Source organism: Tenrec ecaudatus, chromosome 5, assembly GCF_050624435.1.
Source record: "Tenrec ecaudatus isolate mTenEca1 chromosome 5, mTenEca1.hap1, whole genome shotgun sequence".
NCBI classification, from domain to species: domain Eukaryota; kingdom Metazoa; phylum Chordata; class Mammalia; order Afrosoricida; family Tenrecidae; genus Tenrec; species Tenrec ecaudatus.
The window spans coordinates 29125401-29142945 of NC_134534.1; the positions used below are offsets into that span (position 1 = coordinate 29125401).

The 17545-nt window shown below is 41.5% G+C and overlaps 1 protein-coding gene across 1 annotated transcript in view; it reads right to left on the bottom strand.

The window, feature by feature from the left end:
- Positions 1-735: 735 nt before the first annotated feature.
- The window catches only part of PKHD1L1 (PKHD1 like 1), a 182927-nt gene continuing 166117 nt past the window's right edge, over positions 736-17545 (bottom strand). Inside the window, exons 72-77 of the mRNA XM_075550546.1 lie at positions 15062-15197; positions 10970-11314; positions 7225-7376; positions 6225-6371; positions 5768-5921; positions 736-968 (exon numbers count right to left, since the gene is read on the bottom strand). Of these exons, the coding sequence (XP_075406661.1) occupies positions 736-968; positions 5768-5921; positions 6225-6371; positions 7225-7376; positions 10970-11314; positions 15062-15197 (1167 nt within the window). The remainder of the gene's footprint in view (positions 969-5767; positions 5922-6224; positions 6372-7224; positions 7377-10969; positions 11315-15061; positions 15198-17545) is intronic.

Here is a 17545-nt window from a genome sequence, read left to right on the forward strand (position 1 = left end):
TGTCATCATTCTAGTCCACAGGGACCTCCCCTCCTCTTTATTTCACTGATTATTCATGACTTCTCTCTTTCTGCTACTTCAGGTGTCACTATCTTGATTTCCTTCTGGGAAATCACACTTCACCTCATGTTGACCTAAGCCAGGACAATGACAGTGCTTTGGAATTTTTTCTGAATTGATTAAGAAAGCGTTCTGCTCTTTCTGCCTTAGCATCATGGCTGGTAGAATATAAACTTGAAGGTGCTAGAAGATACCTTTTCCTTGGGTGGTGAAGATGGTGGGGATGGAGAGTCTGTCTGGAAGCGAAGCTAGCACAGAGGAGAATGGAGCCAAGAGAGAGATAGAGGTTCTGGGAGATTTCGGGTTAGCTCTTGGATCTAGCTGTGGTAGAAGCCAGACTACTTGATGACTTCTCAGTCAAGTGAGTTCATTCTATCGCCAAAACCAATTTGTGATGAGCTTCTGTCTTGGGCAACTCTAAGACTCCCAATATTTCCAGTGCAGCTCATCCTGAACATTCTTACATACCACTGCACAGGACCTATACCACTTCCTGCAGAGTGCTCTTGCTCACTAATAACGCCATGATTTCCCCAATGCCTGAAAGTGTGTTTTAGGAGCCCTGTAGTGCCTTGCGCAAGTGGTGAACAAAGTGTGTATTAAGTATGCTCATACAGGTATCTCAGTATGAAGAGAGAAATATTATGTTAAAAAAAGAACTACTTACATTCAGATTCAAAACTGCGGCCATATTTCCAAAAGTAGCAGTCTACCTGTGAGAGTGCTAATTACTATAGCCAGATGGGCAGCAGTACCTATAGTTGCTGCTTTGCTACTGCTGCTGCTGCTGCCTCCACCACTGCTGCTGCCCCCACTGCTGCTTGACAGAGACTGCACTGGGAGGCTGAATGTCCTGGATTCTGCCCGTGCAACATCATCCAGGATAAATTCAATCTTATAATTTTTTCCTGGGGGAAAGAAAAAGCCAATTGGGTTTTCATTGACTTAAAAACAATTGCATTTGGAATATCAATGGACTGTACTCAGGCATCAAAAGGCAGAGGCTGGCAGACTGGCTGAGAAAACACAACCCCTCAATCTACTGCCTACAGGAGATACATCTCAAGATTACAGACAAAAATAGGCTGAGAATCAAAGGCTGAAGTAAAACATACCAAGAAAATAGCAATTCAAAAATGCAGGGTTGCAATACTAATCTCGGATAAAATTGATCTCAAGGTGAAAACCACAAAAGATAAGGAGAGTCACTATATAATTTTCAAGGGAACAGTAGACCAAGAACCAGTGAACATAATAAATATATATGCACCCAACCAGACACCTGCAAAATTTGTCACTCTAATGCTCCAAAAGATGAAAAAAGAAACCACAGGCTCAACAATGATAGTAGGTGACTTTAATACACTGCTTTCTGAGAAAGATCACAGGGAAAGAAGCTTAACAAAGAGGCCAGATCTAAAAATTACAATTAGATGTAATTGACCTGATATTTTGTTAGTAATCCCTTAATAAACTTGTCTATTTCATCTATTGATATGGGTCTGTTGAAATTCTTGATGTCTAAAGGGGACAGTCTAAGGAGGGATTGTTTTTCCAAGAATTTGTCCATGTCTTCCAAGTATTTGAATTCTTTGGAGTACAGTCCTTCATAGTACTGTGTAATTATTCTTATGATTCCACTGGAGTCTGTTGTAATGTCCCCTCTTCCATCCCTCATCCTTGCTATTGAAATTTGTTCCTTCCTTTCTTTGGTTACATTCACCAGAGGCCTATTGATTCTGTTTATCTTTTCAAAGAACCAACTTTTAGCAGCATTAATTTTTTCCATAGTTTTCTTTGTTTCCCTCTCCTGAATCCCAGCCCTAATTTTTATAATTTCTTTTCTTTTGCTATTAGTTGGATTGTCTTGTTGACTCTTCTCTAGTTACTGTTAAATTTGTGCCAGTGTATGAATCATAAGTCTCGTCCTTTTTTATGTGTGCATTCACTACTATGAAACTGATGACTGCCTTTGCTGTGTCCCATATGTTTTGGTGCATTGTGTTCTCATTCTCATTGGTTTCTAGAAATTTCCCAAATTCATCTCTAATCTTGGCCAGTGCACACTCCTTTTGCAATAGAGAGTTATTCATTCTCCTATTTTTAACCTTGTTTTCTTCATCTTCCTTTTTTTGATTTCCAGCCTTATGGCACAGTGGTCAGAGAGAGAGGTCTGTGTGATATCAATGTGCTTAAATTTATGCAGATCTGACTTATGCCCCAGCATGTAGTCTATCTTTGAATAAGTGCCATGTGTGCTTTAAAAGAATGTGAATTTATTGTGTGTTTGGGTGGAGAGCTCTGTAGATATCTATCAGATCAAATCATCTAATTGTAGTGTTTAGATCTTTAGTTTCCTTGTTGAGTTTCTTTCCCAGAAATCTATTTTTCTCTGAGAGCAGTTTATTGAAGTCACCTACTATAATTTTCAAGGACGTGATTTCTTTTTTCATCTTTTGGAACATTTAATTGACATTTCGCTGAACACTTGTTTGGCGAGTAAATATTTAGAATGCTTAGTGGTTCTTGGTCTATGGTTGCTTTGAGCCTTATATGGTGACCCTTCTTATCTCTTTTTATGGTTTGCACTTTGAGATCAATTTTATCCAAGATTAGGATTGCAACTCCTGCTTTTTTTGAATTGCTATTTGCATAGTATGTTTTTCTCCAGCCTTTGATTCTCAGCCTATTTTTGTCTGTAATCTTGAAGTGTGTCTCTTTAGGCAGCAGATCAAGGGGTTGTATTTTCTAAGCAAATCTGTTCACCTCTGTCTCTTAAGGCCTGAGTTAATTCCATTGATATTCAGGGTTATTACATCTATCTGTGGAATCTGTGATGTCATTTTATCCCTCTTGCATTGAGTGTTTTCCTACCTCCATTTCTTTTCTGTGGGTTGTACATATGTTTGTTTGTGATTCATTCTTGCCTTCTTTCCATCGTTGAGCCAGTGTTATCTTGGGGACTCTTTTCTCTTTGATGGTCCCTGGGTGGAGTTGTTCTGGGTGGCGGTCTGTTGTATGTGCTTGGTGAGTGTTGTTCTTCTGCCCATCCTGGGTCAGTGAGGATCTTTTGTAGTGCTGAGTTCCTTTTAGTGTATTCTTTGAAGTTTTTCTTGTCCCAGAAGATCCTCACTTCTCCATCAACTTTGATCGATAATTTGACTGGATAGAGTATTCTTCAGTTTATGTTATTTTCCTGCAATTTTCCGAATATGCTGCTCCATTCTCTCCTCTTCTTCATAATGTCTGCTGATAGGTCTGAGCATATTCTTATCTGCTTGACTTTAACTGCTCTCATAATTTTTTCCTTTTCCTCATAGTTGGATAGTTTAGCAACTATATGTCTTGGTGAATTCTTCTTGGGATTAAATCTATCTGGCATTCTTTCGGCCTACTGGATGGTTGCCTGGTTTTCATTCATTAAACTAGGTAAATTTTCCTCCAAGAATTCCATCACTATTTTGGACATTGATTTCCTTGATGCGCTTTCCTCCAATATCCCAATTATTCTGATGTTGTTCCTTCTCATAGCATCAGACATAGCTCGGAGGTTTACTTCAGCTTCTCTGATGGAATTGTTAGACTTATTCTCACGTTAATTAATTTATGCTTGTGAGTCCTCTAGGTCACTGATGCAGTTCTCTGCCTCCTCCATTTGCTGGGGAAAGTCCATGAGGTTGCAATAAGTTTTTCTTATCTCGCACCTTAGCTCTTATATTTCCCTTAGGTGCATGGCCTTTATCTCTTCTATCATTTCATCCTTTTTCAGTAATGCTTCCCTCTGTCCTGTATGGCTCAAGCAGCGTTCTGAAGATTTCTTGCTGTGGGGGGTCAACATCTGCCTTTTCTATGATTGCCATTAGGTCCTGGTGCTCCTCTAGCATTGGATTTTGTTTCTCTTTTCTTGTTGAAGCTGTGGAAGCAGCTTGCTGCTTTTTTGGTCGATTTATTGGAACTGGGTGCCATTTTCCCAGGTTTTCAGAGCCCTGGGCTCTCTCCTTGGGAGGTTAGTATTGGTGTTTCAGCAGGCTGCCTATAGCTAACTGCCTTGAGGGTTTGTGTTTCACCTTTGATCTGATGAGGTTTCCCTCTATCCTTGGCCTATGTTTTGTGCTCCAACCACCCTCAGGGTCCTTAGGGACTACTTGAAGCTGTACACATGCAATCTGATGGACAGTGTTGGTTTGAGCACAGGAGAGTGTATTTCAGGGATGGGTTAGTGATTGGGTGATCCGTTCTTTGGTGAGAGAGAGAACACTACCCACAGGTAGGTGGGTGGGAGAGAGGACTACTACTTCTGTTAGCTGATGGTGTCTGGCTATCAAAAGATATAGCATCTGGGGTTTTCAAGGCTTGAAAATAAACAAGCAGCCATCTAGCTGAGAAACAATAAAGCCCACATGGAAGAAGCACACCACCTGTGTGATCACAAGGTGTTGATGGGTTCAGGTATCGTGCATCAAAAAACCAAAAAAATCATATCTGTAGGCAACTGGACATCCCCTTACAGAAGTGTCGTGGGGAAGAGCCCAGCCAGTCAGGGTGCAGTGTATCAATGATGAAACACACAACTTTTTTCTAGTTCTTTAATGCTTCCTCCCCGCAACTATTATGATCCCAATTCATAATTTAAAGGAAAAGAAAAGGAAAAGGGCTGACTTAAGGACTCTAATATAAGGCTTACGTAAATACACTACCAAACATAAGGAAAACTGCACAGACCTCAGAAGACATACTGCATAACTGGGACCTCCTAGATAGTAAAACATTCCTGTGCCTCAAAAGAGGACGGAGAGAACCAAAAGAGAGGAGGGGAAACGATGTCAATGACATCTCTAAAATGTAGAAAAAACTTTAACACCTCAACATCAAAAAGACAAACAACCCAATCAAAAAATGAGCAGAGGACATGAACAGACATGCGAGTGACCAGCAGATACATGAAGAAATATTCATGAACATTAGCTATCCTCCAAACTCCAAAACCAAACCTACTATCACGAGTTGATTCTAAGTCATAGTGACCTGATGTAGGGTTTCAGAGGCTATAAATCTTTACAGGAGCAAATAGCCTTCTTTTTCTCCAGAGGACCAGCTGAAAGGTTCGAACTATTGATCTTGTGGTTAACAACCCTCTGCATAACCCACCATTCTACCAGGGCTCCAGTGGTCATAAGAGATGCAAATCAAAGCAACAGTGTAATAGCACCTCACCCCAGCATTATTAGCAAAGTTCAAAAACACAGAAACAACAAATGTTGGTGGAGAGACTGAGTTAAAGGCAACAGTGGTTTCTGTGTCTCTGACATACCTAGTCCTGCAATCACTAAGAATAATCTATGAGTGGATATACAGAGAGACCCTCAAGCTGAACGGGTGAATGGTAAATGGAATTATACACATGAATGTATAGATTTGACAGAGGACATTTCTACATATGTATGTATATAAATACCCTGTAAATATAACCACGGATACCCATATTCATATAGGGAACAAAGATAGGAAAACTTAGTCATGCCATGTACCTTCACTAAAGGAGCCACCAGGCCTGGGGCCTCAGGACCAGTCATCAAGGTTGATTGGTCCAACAGCGTCTGCGGGGATGACCGTCTACAGCCCACCTTGGAGAGTAGGCCTCAGATCCTAAACTTATTACTGTCCCCATGGATGGGTATATATGTGAGGATGCAAAATTTAGACTCACCATTTCTAAGAACAGTTAAGTCCGTGTAGTTGGCCCAACAGCTGCTAAATGGAATTGTTGTATTTCCACCAAGACCACTGATTTGACTATTACTGGAGTCCTTTAGTATGGCTTTCAAAGTTAGTGACGTAATCCCAACCGATACACAATTACCCTAAAGGGGGAAAATAGAGAAATATAACAATTGCCCTGTTGCATTTTTTTAAATGCTTGCATTATAAACTTAAAACAGGAAGAAGCACCCCTTTCTTACACAAAATATTCACAATAGGAGCAACAGAAAAAGTTCATTTCTAAGAACACGATTTAATTGCTTAAAGATGCTATCTGTTGGCATTTGTCCAACTTCTGCGAGGTGCTGTAATCCTCAAGGAGCAAGACTATCAAGCTGAATAAATTGGACTCACTGTCTAGAATGTGTAGCTGACTTCCTTCACTTAACTGACTTTTGACTTACATCTGAATCTACTGCCTTTATGGAAGGCTGCTGGGACAAGGGCTGTCCTGGCTGCGCTGCCACTGGCTGAGTGACCACTGAGAGCGAGGACACGAAGGCCACCAGATGAACAGGAAACGCAGACCTTTCAACTGGTAGGGCAGTCACCTGCATAGGACATGAATATTGAAGGAGTTTTTGCATGATACATTGTCATCAGCAGCTAATGCATCTTAGGTAGGCTAAGCATAATATTCAGTTTGTTAAAATAGATGCTCAATATGTAAAATTTACGTTTTTTACAATAGTTACTCTAGATGGATTTCATACAGAATCAATACAAATATTCAAAGCAAAGCATATTTTATGCCAAAAATAGTGGTTTAAATATACAGTCCTTTTCATTGATTAAGTCTAAGATTACCAGTTTAGACCCACCAGCTGCTCCATGAGAGGAAATGAGGCTGTCTGCTCTCTTACAGATTTTCAGTCTTGGAAACCATAGGAGGAAGTCCTACTCTGTTCTATGGGGCTGCTGTGAGTAGGAATTGGTTCAATGACAGGTAGTGGGTTTTTCCAGTTACTTCATTACCTTTGAATGATCTCACGAAAAAACAGCCAGCGATAAACGAGGAAGCAAAACAAAGACCACACTGCCACGGATGTGTTGAAGCAAAGTGTGCATGAATTATTGAATATAAAACCCAGGAGCTGTTAGCCAATTCACAACAAAAAGTTAAAACAAAGACAAAACAGAAATCGATTGCCAGTGAAGTCAATTCTGACCATAGGTAGTGTTTCTGACACGGTAAACCTTTATGGGAACAGAAAGCCTCCTTTCTCCTATGGAGCAGCTGGTGAGTGTGAACTGGTAACTTGCAGTTAGCAGTCCACCGTCTAATGCACAGAGCTACCAGAAAGGCCGCTAAACTTTTGTCTTGAAATAGCAAGAAAAAAATTAAAATAATTCAGAAACAAGACACTTTGGAAGAGCTGATTTTTTGTAGTGGCATTTTCTTACCTTATCCCATCCAGAATCAGTTGGACTTGGGAGCGGATAAATAATAAACATGGACGAAACATTAAATCCAAGGACACTACTGATTTTTCCTAAGATTACAGCCTGTCCAAGGGTCCCAGCTATTTCCTGGAGTTCAGATAATTGCATCCGACCTACGGGAAAACAGAATTAGGACATTTGGATTATCATAATTTAGAACAAATTTGCCATTAAATTACTTACTCGGGACATTTGACAATTTGTAAGGTTAGTGTCAAGGCTAGTTTCTGTTCTTCTTTTTCGAGTTCGGCAGGTCTGGTATCTTCCTTCCACTCATGCAGACCCCATAGGGATCCTCAGCTTATGAAATGGCACTTCCACTCACCCTGTTCATTCGTCAGAAGCCTGACACCTCCCCTGCCCCTTCGTTTCTTCACCTCTCCCAACGCCACATCTAGTCAGTTACCCATTTCTAAGTCAGTTACCCATTTCCCGCTGCCACAGCTCTAGCCAATGCCATCACCATTAGGTTATTAAATCGACTTCCAAATTTATTTTCTTATGTCCAGTCTCACCCCCTTTCACGCCATCTTATACACTGTAGTCAGAGTGATTTATAAGGTATAACTAAAATAACATTTTGGTGTTTGATAGGCCTTTCTAATCCTTCATGCTTAGCTATCTTGTACCTGTGACCTGTGTCTCAAGAGTCAGGCCTTGGGGACTCAGACCACCCAATTTCCCCCACTCAGGCAGAGCCACGAGACTTGGTGTGTCTAGGGAAAGAAGGCACTACTCTCTCTGAACAATGGCTCTCACGTGACACTTTGGAAATCCCTGTCCTGGGAAATCTCAGTTTCCCCCTTGAAAGGTCTCTTTTGGATGGCCTGAGTTCTGTTGGACACAGGCTCAGGCTGTCTGATTTCCTTCCCCTCTCTAGGGCTCTCCTCTTCCCGCATGGTAGCAGGTCAAAGGTGCCTCGTGCCTATTTGATATTATGACTGTGTCCTCACTGGTTTGGGGTGCAGAGTGGCAGGCCTGGTCTGGTCTTCACTGCACACAGGTTCTTGTCTCCAGCTGACATGGAAAGGCATCCATTTCTGCAGACTTCCACCTAGAAGCCGAGGTCCTTAACTTGAAGGTCCCTTATTTCCGGCCTGAGGACTCTCCGCATCCAGAGACTGCTTTAGCCCCAATGACATCTTAGGATACCTTGGGACTTCTGGATATCCTGACACTATGCGGAGGCTGTGGGGGAGATGGGAATACCACTGTACACACATCTTTCTGACCACTTCTGAGTAATCCTGCTGAGCTACGGTTCCATGCCAACTTGTGGGGCTTTCCTCAAGATGGGAAACCCTACCCCAGTCTATGTCTGGGAAATATTTAGTATTCACCATCCCCCCTTCTCTGCCCCTCTTCTCTATCTAGACTAGCAAATTGAGACTAGGGGCTGAGATAAATTGAATATGAAGAAACGAAGATCACAAATAGAAAACAAGCTAATGTTACTTTGGACATCAAATGGCGAGTGTGGTAAATTCTGGACCCTGTTACATTTGCCAGCTGACCAGTGATTTATACAAGCCCTTGGGTAATCTGTATGTGCACCATTTCAACTCACAGACTAACTTAATGGGAAGAGAGCCCATGTTGGGTTCAAAGCCCTGATCCTGTAAGTGCAAGGAAACTCAGGGCTGGTGCAAGAAAACAAACTGTGAAACCAGGCAGAGAACATAGTGGGCGATCTGATCTGCTTTTCCTGGTTCTGTAAACAGTCTGGTCCGTAACTCCCCCCCACCTCCCCCCCGCCAGGAAGCTCTTTCCACAGGCTTATCTCCTCAAGAGTAGGGCCTTCTTCCTGCAAAACTGATAGAATCGGGAAAGTTGGGGCAGGGCTCAGGGCTCACAAGGTTAATGGTTTCCGATGCAAACTTCCTGGGAAGGATGAGTGATGACCGTTTCGTTGCAGAAGATGAGAACATCTCCCAGTACTCAAGTCGATGCACACCAAACCAGACTCACTGGCCATTGAGTCAATGCTGACTTCTAGGGGTACCCCTGGGGGTTTCCCAGAATGGAACTATATATGGGAGTAGAAAACCCAGGCTTTTCCCCCGTGAAACTGCTAGTGGTTTCAAACCGTCAACCATGTGCATTGCAGCCCAACTTGTAAGGGAAAATCAAAACAAAAAAACACAATTCAGGCTCACTGCCATTGAGTTGAATTCCGACTCATATTGACCTTGCAAGACAAAGCAGAACTGTCTCTGAATTCTCCAGGCTCGAATCAGTATGGAAGCAGAGCCGCATCTTTCTCCTGTGGAGTTGCTTGTCATTTGGAACCTCTGACTTTGTGATTAGCCTCAAGTGCTTAACCACGTGGCCACCAGGGCGCCTTCCCTTAAGAAAGTCTGAGCGTTTAGTGGAAAAGATACTGGGCAGAGATAGGGCAGCTTCTAATTTTGTGAAGTCTACAAATTTATACAATTCTGCATGCTGTCCTTCAGGAAGAGAATTCAGAACCTTCTTATTTTTGTTACCCTTTAAAATAACATCTGGAGGCTTGATATTTTCAGGACCCCTTCTAGGATTTAAAAATAAATACTTAAATAAATAAGGCGCCTGTCAGGGACCTTGAAGTTAAGTTTCACTCGTAGGGTGGCCAATCTTCCCCTGACAGAAACCTGTTTCATTTTCTGGAAGAGGGTATGCCTAGGTAAGAGTAACTGTGGGACGCTTGACCACCAGGGCCAAGAGCTTCGTTGGGAGTGGCCATCAGATGCTATTGTGAGCCAGAAGGTTGCGAAGTTCAGCTGTGCTTCAGGAGATACTCAGGCAGAGAAGAGAGTCTGACGACAACTGGCAAACGTGTGGCTCTGCTCAGAAAAGCCCCTTCGTAGATGGAGAAGCATAGAAGGAGAGCTAGACCCGGAACACCTTAGAATTGACCCAAAGACCCAAAGGGAGGCATTCCAGGGAAATTATTTAAACCATTGGTGATGGGATAGTCTGGCTTATTATGATTTTTTTAATTTCTGATAAAAATAGGGGTATTGGAAGTGAACACATCGGGGAGGCAGTGGCTAGTGAAGATGATTAAATCCATTATTTGAATTAAAGAACATGTTCTTTGCACCGTGGAGGTCTACCCCACCACCCCACTGCTCAGCATCTCCCAGGGTCTACCGGTGAGACAACATTCACAGTTCTTTTGGATTACCAACCTCTCCAGCCTGTAGCACCTGTGGAGCTGTCTCACTTGTTTGCAGCAGCTTGTCCACTGCCCCCCCCCCACCTCCCGCCAGCTGTCCAGCCTGGACCCTTGGGTCTTTCTAGTTCTTCAAAGGCATCATACTCTTTCCAGCCTCAGCCGGAAGCCCTCTCTGCCTTCTCTTTTTATCAGTTTAATCTTTCGTCTATCAGGTCACCTCTTTAAGTAGGCCTTCCTGGGTCTTCTTCGGGAGCCGTGGTGGCATAGTGGTTACACATTGTGCTGCAAACTGCCAGGTCAGCAGTTTGAAACCACGAGGTGCATCTTTTTATTAATTGCCACAAGAACAAATTCAAGTGGAAATCCCTTTACCAAACTGAAATAGTTTGAGATTACAGGAGTAGAGAAAAGGTTCTCCGGGCCCTACCAGAGCTCAGGTTGTGGGAATGGGAAGATTTCCTGAGGTCTGCCTCACCAGGCAGGGACAGGGTTCTGTACAGATGTGAATTTGATCATCGCGTTCCTGTCTCAGACCTCTGTGACTCTTACCTGAGGTGTCATTGCTCAGGAACTGAGGGGGAGGGTCTCCGATTTCTAATTCGATCGTGAGTCCCGTGGATCTCTTGCTCCGCAGACTCGTCTCCCGTCTTATGTTGCTGACACGGATTTTGTCACTTGGTATCTTTAGGAACAAGGCAAGATTTCTAACCAGATTGTGGGAATTGTAAAAGTCCTCTTCGGTTACAGCAGGGAGTTGGAAAGAAAGAAATATGACTGCAGAGGTGTGGATTTCCACTGGTGTGGTGCCTTTAACCAACACGTGAAGCATCTGGGAGAGTCTGTCAAAGTAGTTTTCTCCAAGGGCAGTGGGGTCCAGAGTAGGAAGGAATTGTTCTACACAGAGAAAAACCCAAAACAGCACAGGTAAGCAGATGCGTACTCTTTCCTACAGTTATCATGCGGGAGTTAATATTTTGTTTGAATTTAGAAAATTCTGGAACCATTCAATATTATCATTCCTTATTTTGATTGAACTATTTACTTCATAAGAACAGATATTTTTTAAAAATAGAGCATATATTTTGAAAAGGTATATTACAGAACTGACATGCAAAATTAAAGCTGGTTCTTTATTATAGCATTAATAATCATTATATATTGTATTTTTTTAAAAAGCTATAGACAGTATGAATGAGAAACTCAAATCTAATATGGGACTCATAGCCTATAATGTACAGGTGATGCAATTTGTACTTAGAAAATTTCACAATTTAGACCCAAGGTATTTGGTAATTTAAACATATATATTTAACTTTAGTACACATCTAATTTTTACAGTACTACTAACAAACTCTTAAGAAACACCTATAATTCAATGGTTTTAATTTTTATCTAGAATCAAAGCAGGTAAAAAAATCAAGCATATACTAAAACATCTCAGAAGGAACTTATACCAATGGGACAGATTTAAAGTTCAGCCTGAAAAATCTTTAATGAATGTAAAACAAGTAGGGAGCAAATTTTTGGACACACAAATATATAAATATATGTAAGATTCATGTATTGATAACATCTTAGTCCTTGTAACAATTTCACTATTACAAATTAAGTCTAAAGGTTGTAATGTTTAGCAGTAGTATAAGGAGCTTGTGGCAGATTCTCATCATATTTCATAATGAAGCTTACTAAAAAATAATTAAAATAAATTTTAGAAACAAAATAGTATTCTTGGCAAATGCAATATCAAACTCACTGCCACCGAGTTGATTCTGATTCATATCAACTGGGTCCCTATGAAACTTTTTACATGATAGTATTAAAAATCATGCCAGTATTTCTAAATGTACTTATTTTGCCGAGTCGTAGAGCTTCGAGATAAACGTTTGTCCTAAAAGTTTTGTGAGTGTAATACATGTGCTTTTGTATTATGAGCTGAAGTTATTTTCAAGCTACTATGTCTACTCACTTGTCTTGGGTGATTTTCTCATGCAATGGAAGGAGGAGAGACGTGGACATAGTAAAACTTTGGGGAAACTTAAAAATATATTTACATATTAATTTGCAACCCAAGTGCCAATTCACCAAATGCATTAAAAAACATTCCTACTTTTATAAACAATAATAGCAAACCCCTAGGTCTGTAAGAAAACAGTGGTATTGTTATTTTTTAATAAATAAAATGCTGGGGTAACATAGAATGCACTGCAAAACAGGAATTTAAAATGTAGCATTTAAAAATTTGTAATCAATATCCCATATTTTCTATTTATAGAAGCTGTTCTATCATCAGAGGCCAATCTAACACTAATGGCAATGGGTGCTGGAGCTATCTGTCTAAGTTCAATAACTGCTGCAGATCCCTAGAGGGTGAGATTCTTATCAATAAAACAAATAAATGCATTAAAATAATGCCCAAATAAATGTATCTACCACTATTTATTCAGCCCGGTGAGGGCCCAGGTAGTGTGTAAGACACGGTGAGTAAGCCAAGTTAAACAACTTGTTAAGGTCATATAACTTGGAAGGGAGGGAATTTGTCTGACTCCAAATCCCATGGCCTTCCACTCTCTATGTTGCATCACCCTTAGGGTCAGGAACATTTTCCCATGTTCACATGTCTCTGTTTCCTAAATTTCCACGTACAAACTGCCCGTCAAGAGAACCACTCTTTTAGTTCTACGAACGACACAGTAGAGACTGAACTTGAGTTAACTACAAGACTTCAGAAATGAGTGTGAAAATGGAATTAAAAGATAATGATATATTTCCAGAAACCTTTTGAATCCCCTCATATATATGGATGTGTGTGTACCCAACCCTTCCCTGGCTCACGGAGTAGCATCTAGTTTCAGTTACAATCCTCTTTTGGCTTTACTAGCCCTCCTGCGTCTGTGTTATCAATTCTCTACATGAAGAGAGCTGAGACAATTTCTAATTTCCTGACTTTGGATTATGTAGTACGTGGTAGCAAAGTGGAGGATGCATTGCGCTGTGACTGCAAAGTCTGCAGTGTGAAACCAGCAGCTGCTGGGCAGGAGGAAGATGAGGCTTTTGCTGCCTTAAAGACTCACAGTCTCAGACTTCAAGGGCAGCTTCACTCTGTTCTACAGGAACACTAACTCAGAATGGGCTCCACTGCAGCGACTTTGGTTTTATTGTGCTAATAAAAGTGCTATAAAAATTAAGCTCTAAATATGTACAATCACTTGTATGTAAGAAATGATAGCACTAACCTCTGAACCTATAAGGGCCAATACAGTCGAGGGGCTCACTCTGCGGGTGGGTTCTTAGATAGACTCACTTGCTCTGCCCTTATCCGATTCATAATATCAATGAGTATCTTCACTTCTTTGGCCTCAGTTTACTTATCTGTACCTACCTCATAGGGTTGTTATTAGAATATAATGAGTTATACAATGAGTTAGAATCCAATAGTTATTAGACTATCATGAGTATGTAAAGCTCTCAGAAACTTGCCCAGTGCATAGTAACGCCTCTGGAAACATTAGTTATTGGTAACGGAGTAGAAAGAGGGCTTATTCCAAGAATATGGGTTTCCCATTCATCCTGAGCTATAGCACATGTTTCTAAATGTTTGGCCAAGATTACGGACTGCATGTGAAAATAATAAATACCAACGTGTAGGAACTGTGGGTAAGACCCTGGTCTGTCTGACCAAGTCTTCAAAGAGCAGAGCTAAATCCTATTTTATAAATACTGGTAAATGGAGGCACGTAGCTTTTTCTAAATATTTTATTTCAATCAGGAGTTCCTTTGATCCGATCTGCTCCATGGTGTTCAATTAATGGAATATCCTGGCCTTCTTGGCAAGCTTCCTAGGAGCCTCAGAAAGTTCATGGAAATTTTCTATGAACTTTTCACTCCATTTTTCCATGAACCTTTGAAGCCGCCTCCTATTGAGGTTCTGAGTTCTATGAACTAAAGCCGACGTAGGGTAGAAATTCTAAGTGACAACCTTTTGTGCACACAGGAACAACTGGCTCCAGGTTATGAGAACATTCCCCAGGGGCAAAGGCATGTCCTTCAGACAGAGACCCTTTCATCCGCACATATGGAGCTAGAAAAAGCTTCGTCAAGTGTCATTTTCCGGAGACACATGGCAAGAGGAGCACATCTTTGTTCCTAGTGGACTGTGACTAGCACACTAATTGTGACCTTCGTTCTTTTGTTGTTGACTGTAACTCACTGCCACTGAGTCCATTCTAACTCCGAGGGATCCTCATATTGCCTCTGTGGGGTTCTGTTGCCGGTAGTCTTTATGGGAGTAGAAAGCCTCGACTCTATTTAACTCACAGTTATTCTTTATCCTAAAACTCACTCACTGCCCGTGAGTCAATTCTGATTTAGTATTGACCTTAGAGGACAAAGGAGGACTGCCCCCTGGGGTTTCCAAGGCTGTACATCTCTACCGGTGCAGAAAGCCTCATCATTCTCCCTCCGAGCGCAGGGTGGTTTCAAACTGCAGACCCGGCAATTGGCAGCCGATCTCATAACCCACTATACCACCAGATTCCCCACCCTAAGGAACTAAAATTGTAGTAATGAGACATTAAAAAGGATTTTATAGACCACTGAGAACATATATCACAGGGGCTACATTTGGCTGTACGTATACCATACCTGTGTATCGGGGCCTACTATGTTTGCACTGTTTCTGTTGGGAGTTCCATACTGTATTTTTGGGACAAACCAATGAATTATTCACATAGACATCCAAACGCTGAAGTGTGGAAAAAAAGATGCCCACATGAACAGCCTGTGAAAAGGAAACAGTCGTTTCAGTCTTAAGCGAGCAATGAGACAGAATAGTTACAATTTGGCACTCTAGAAGGCCCTCTAAACATTTAAAAGATGAACTCTAACTTTTATGGATTAGGAACAACTATCCGACTGAAGCTGATCAATGGGCTTACATTTAGCCATTGTCATAGACGTCACAAGGTAACTCCTAATGCAGAGTGAGTGTGCTCAGTAGAAAAATGTAAAGGACGGTGAAAGTATTCCTTTGAGCAAAGTGCAATATAAGCTTTGCAAGCCACGAGTGGGCGGAAAGGAGGCTTAGTGACACTAGGGGTAATGTGCACCATGAAATCAGGTCCAGTACTTCATCGATGGTGGGGAAAAATGCTTAGCTTGGAGAAAAATTTGGTAGAAGGCTTAAAGATCAGTAAACATAACTATGTGTTATGATTCTGCTTTGTCCATTTTTCAGGATTATTCTCCCTACATTTCACACTATAAGATATAACCATCAAGCAAGTGCTTTTGTAAGGGCAGGGAAACGTAACAATCAAAGGTCAGGGAGCCAAGTAAGCTAAACCCAGTGTTGCTTGCAGCTTTCTTTTGATGTTGCCTGTGGAGGTGCAGAACAGTAGCTGTCATATTAGTGTGTAGTTAACCTTACTTATTTTTAAAATGAAAAGTATTATCTTTTACTTAAATTTTTTTTTCATCTTAATAATTCTTTTTTTTCTTTTCTTTTTTTTAAAACAATTTATTAGGGGCTCATACAACTCTTATCACAGTCCATACATATACATACATCAATTGTATAAAGCACATCTGTACATTCTTTGCCCTAATCATTTTTTTTCTCCTCTTTTCTTTTTTTACATTTTATTAGGGACTCATACAACTCTTATCACAACCTAATATATACATACATCAATTGTATAAAGCACATCCATAATTCCCTGCCCCAATCATTCTCAAAGCATTTGCTCTCCACTTAATCCCTCTGCATCAGGTCCTCTTTTTTCCCCCCCCCCTCTCCCCCCTCCCTCATGTGCCCTTGGTAATTTATACATCGTTATTTTGTCATATCTTAAAACCAAAACTTGAATGTCAACTCTGAGCCAGGCACTGTTCTCCAAAAAAAAAAAAAGCAACTATCATTGAGTCAATGCTGACTCATAGAAACCCTATAGGACAAGGTCAAACTGCCCCTGTCAGTTTCTGAGACGGTAACTCTTTATTAGGAGGAGAAAGCCTCATCTGTCTCCCACTGAGAAGCTGGTGGTTTCGAACTGCTGACCTTGCAGTGCATGCCCAACCTGTAACCCCTATGCCACCAGGGTTCTTAGGCACTATTCAGTTCTCTAGCAAAAACCCCTGGTCTCTTTGAGCTTTCATTTAGAGCGGGAAGGGAGGCCGGAAATGATAGAAGTAATAAGAAGTATGGACCATGTTAGGTGATGATGAGTGCTATGGGGGAAAAGAGCAGAGTAAGTAACTGGGAGAGTCAATTCAAGGAGAGGTGGACAGGGTCGGCCTTTTGAGGGATTGGGTTTGAGCAAGCATCTGAAGCAGGTGGGTGAGACAGCTACCTAGGGTAGAATATTCCAGGCCGTCACAATAGTTAAAAGCAAGGTAAGGTTGGCGGATTGCCTGGTGTGTTGAGGAATGACAAATGGACCAGTGTGACTGGAAAAGAAAAAGAGGATGAATGAGAGGGAAGGGATGGGACACAGGGATTCCCACGGGCCTTGTAGGACGTGACGAGGACTCTGGTTCTTGTACAGAGAAGCATGGGAAACATTGGAGGCTTTGGGGAAGAGAAGTGACCTGCTCTGACTTGTGTTTTGGAAGCCCCTCCCTGGCTGCTGTGGTCAGAATCAACTACAGAAGGAAAAGTAGAAGCAGGAAGGGGAACTGGGAGGCAGGTGCCTTGATGCAGCGAAAAGATGCTAGTGGATCAAAGTGGATGGTAGTAGTGGAGGCGGTAGAAGCGGGCAGAGTCTGGGTACCGAAGGAACACTCAAAGGGATCTGAAGATGAATTAGATTAATTCATGAGAGACAGGAGCAAAGATCGTTACAAGGCATTCCTTTCCCTTCTTTTTTAATAAATAATTTTATTGGGGGATCTTACAGCTCTTATAACAATCCAGGCATCCATTGTTATCAAGTAAATTTGTACATATAGTGCCATAATCATTTTCAAAACTCTTTCTACGTGAGCCTTGGCATCAGCTCCTCTTTATTTCCCTCTTTCCCCACTCTCTCACCTTCATTAACCCTTGATAAATTATATATTATCTTCATATCTTACACTGTCCTCTGTCTCCCTTCACCCATGTTTCTGTTGTTGTCACCCTGGGGTGGG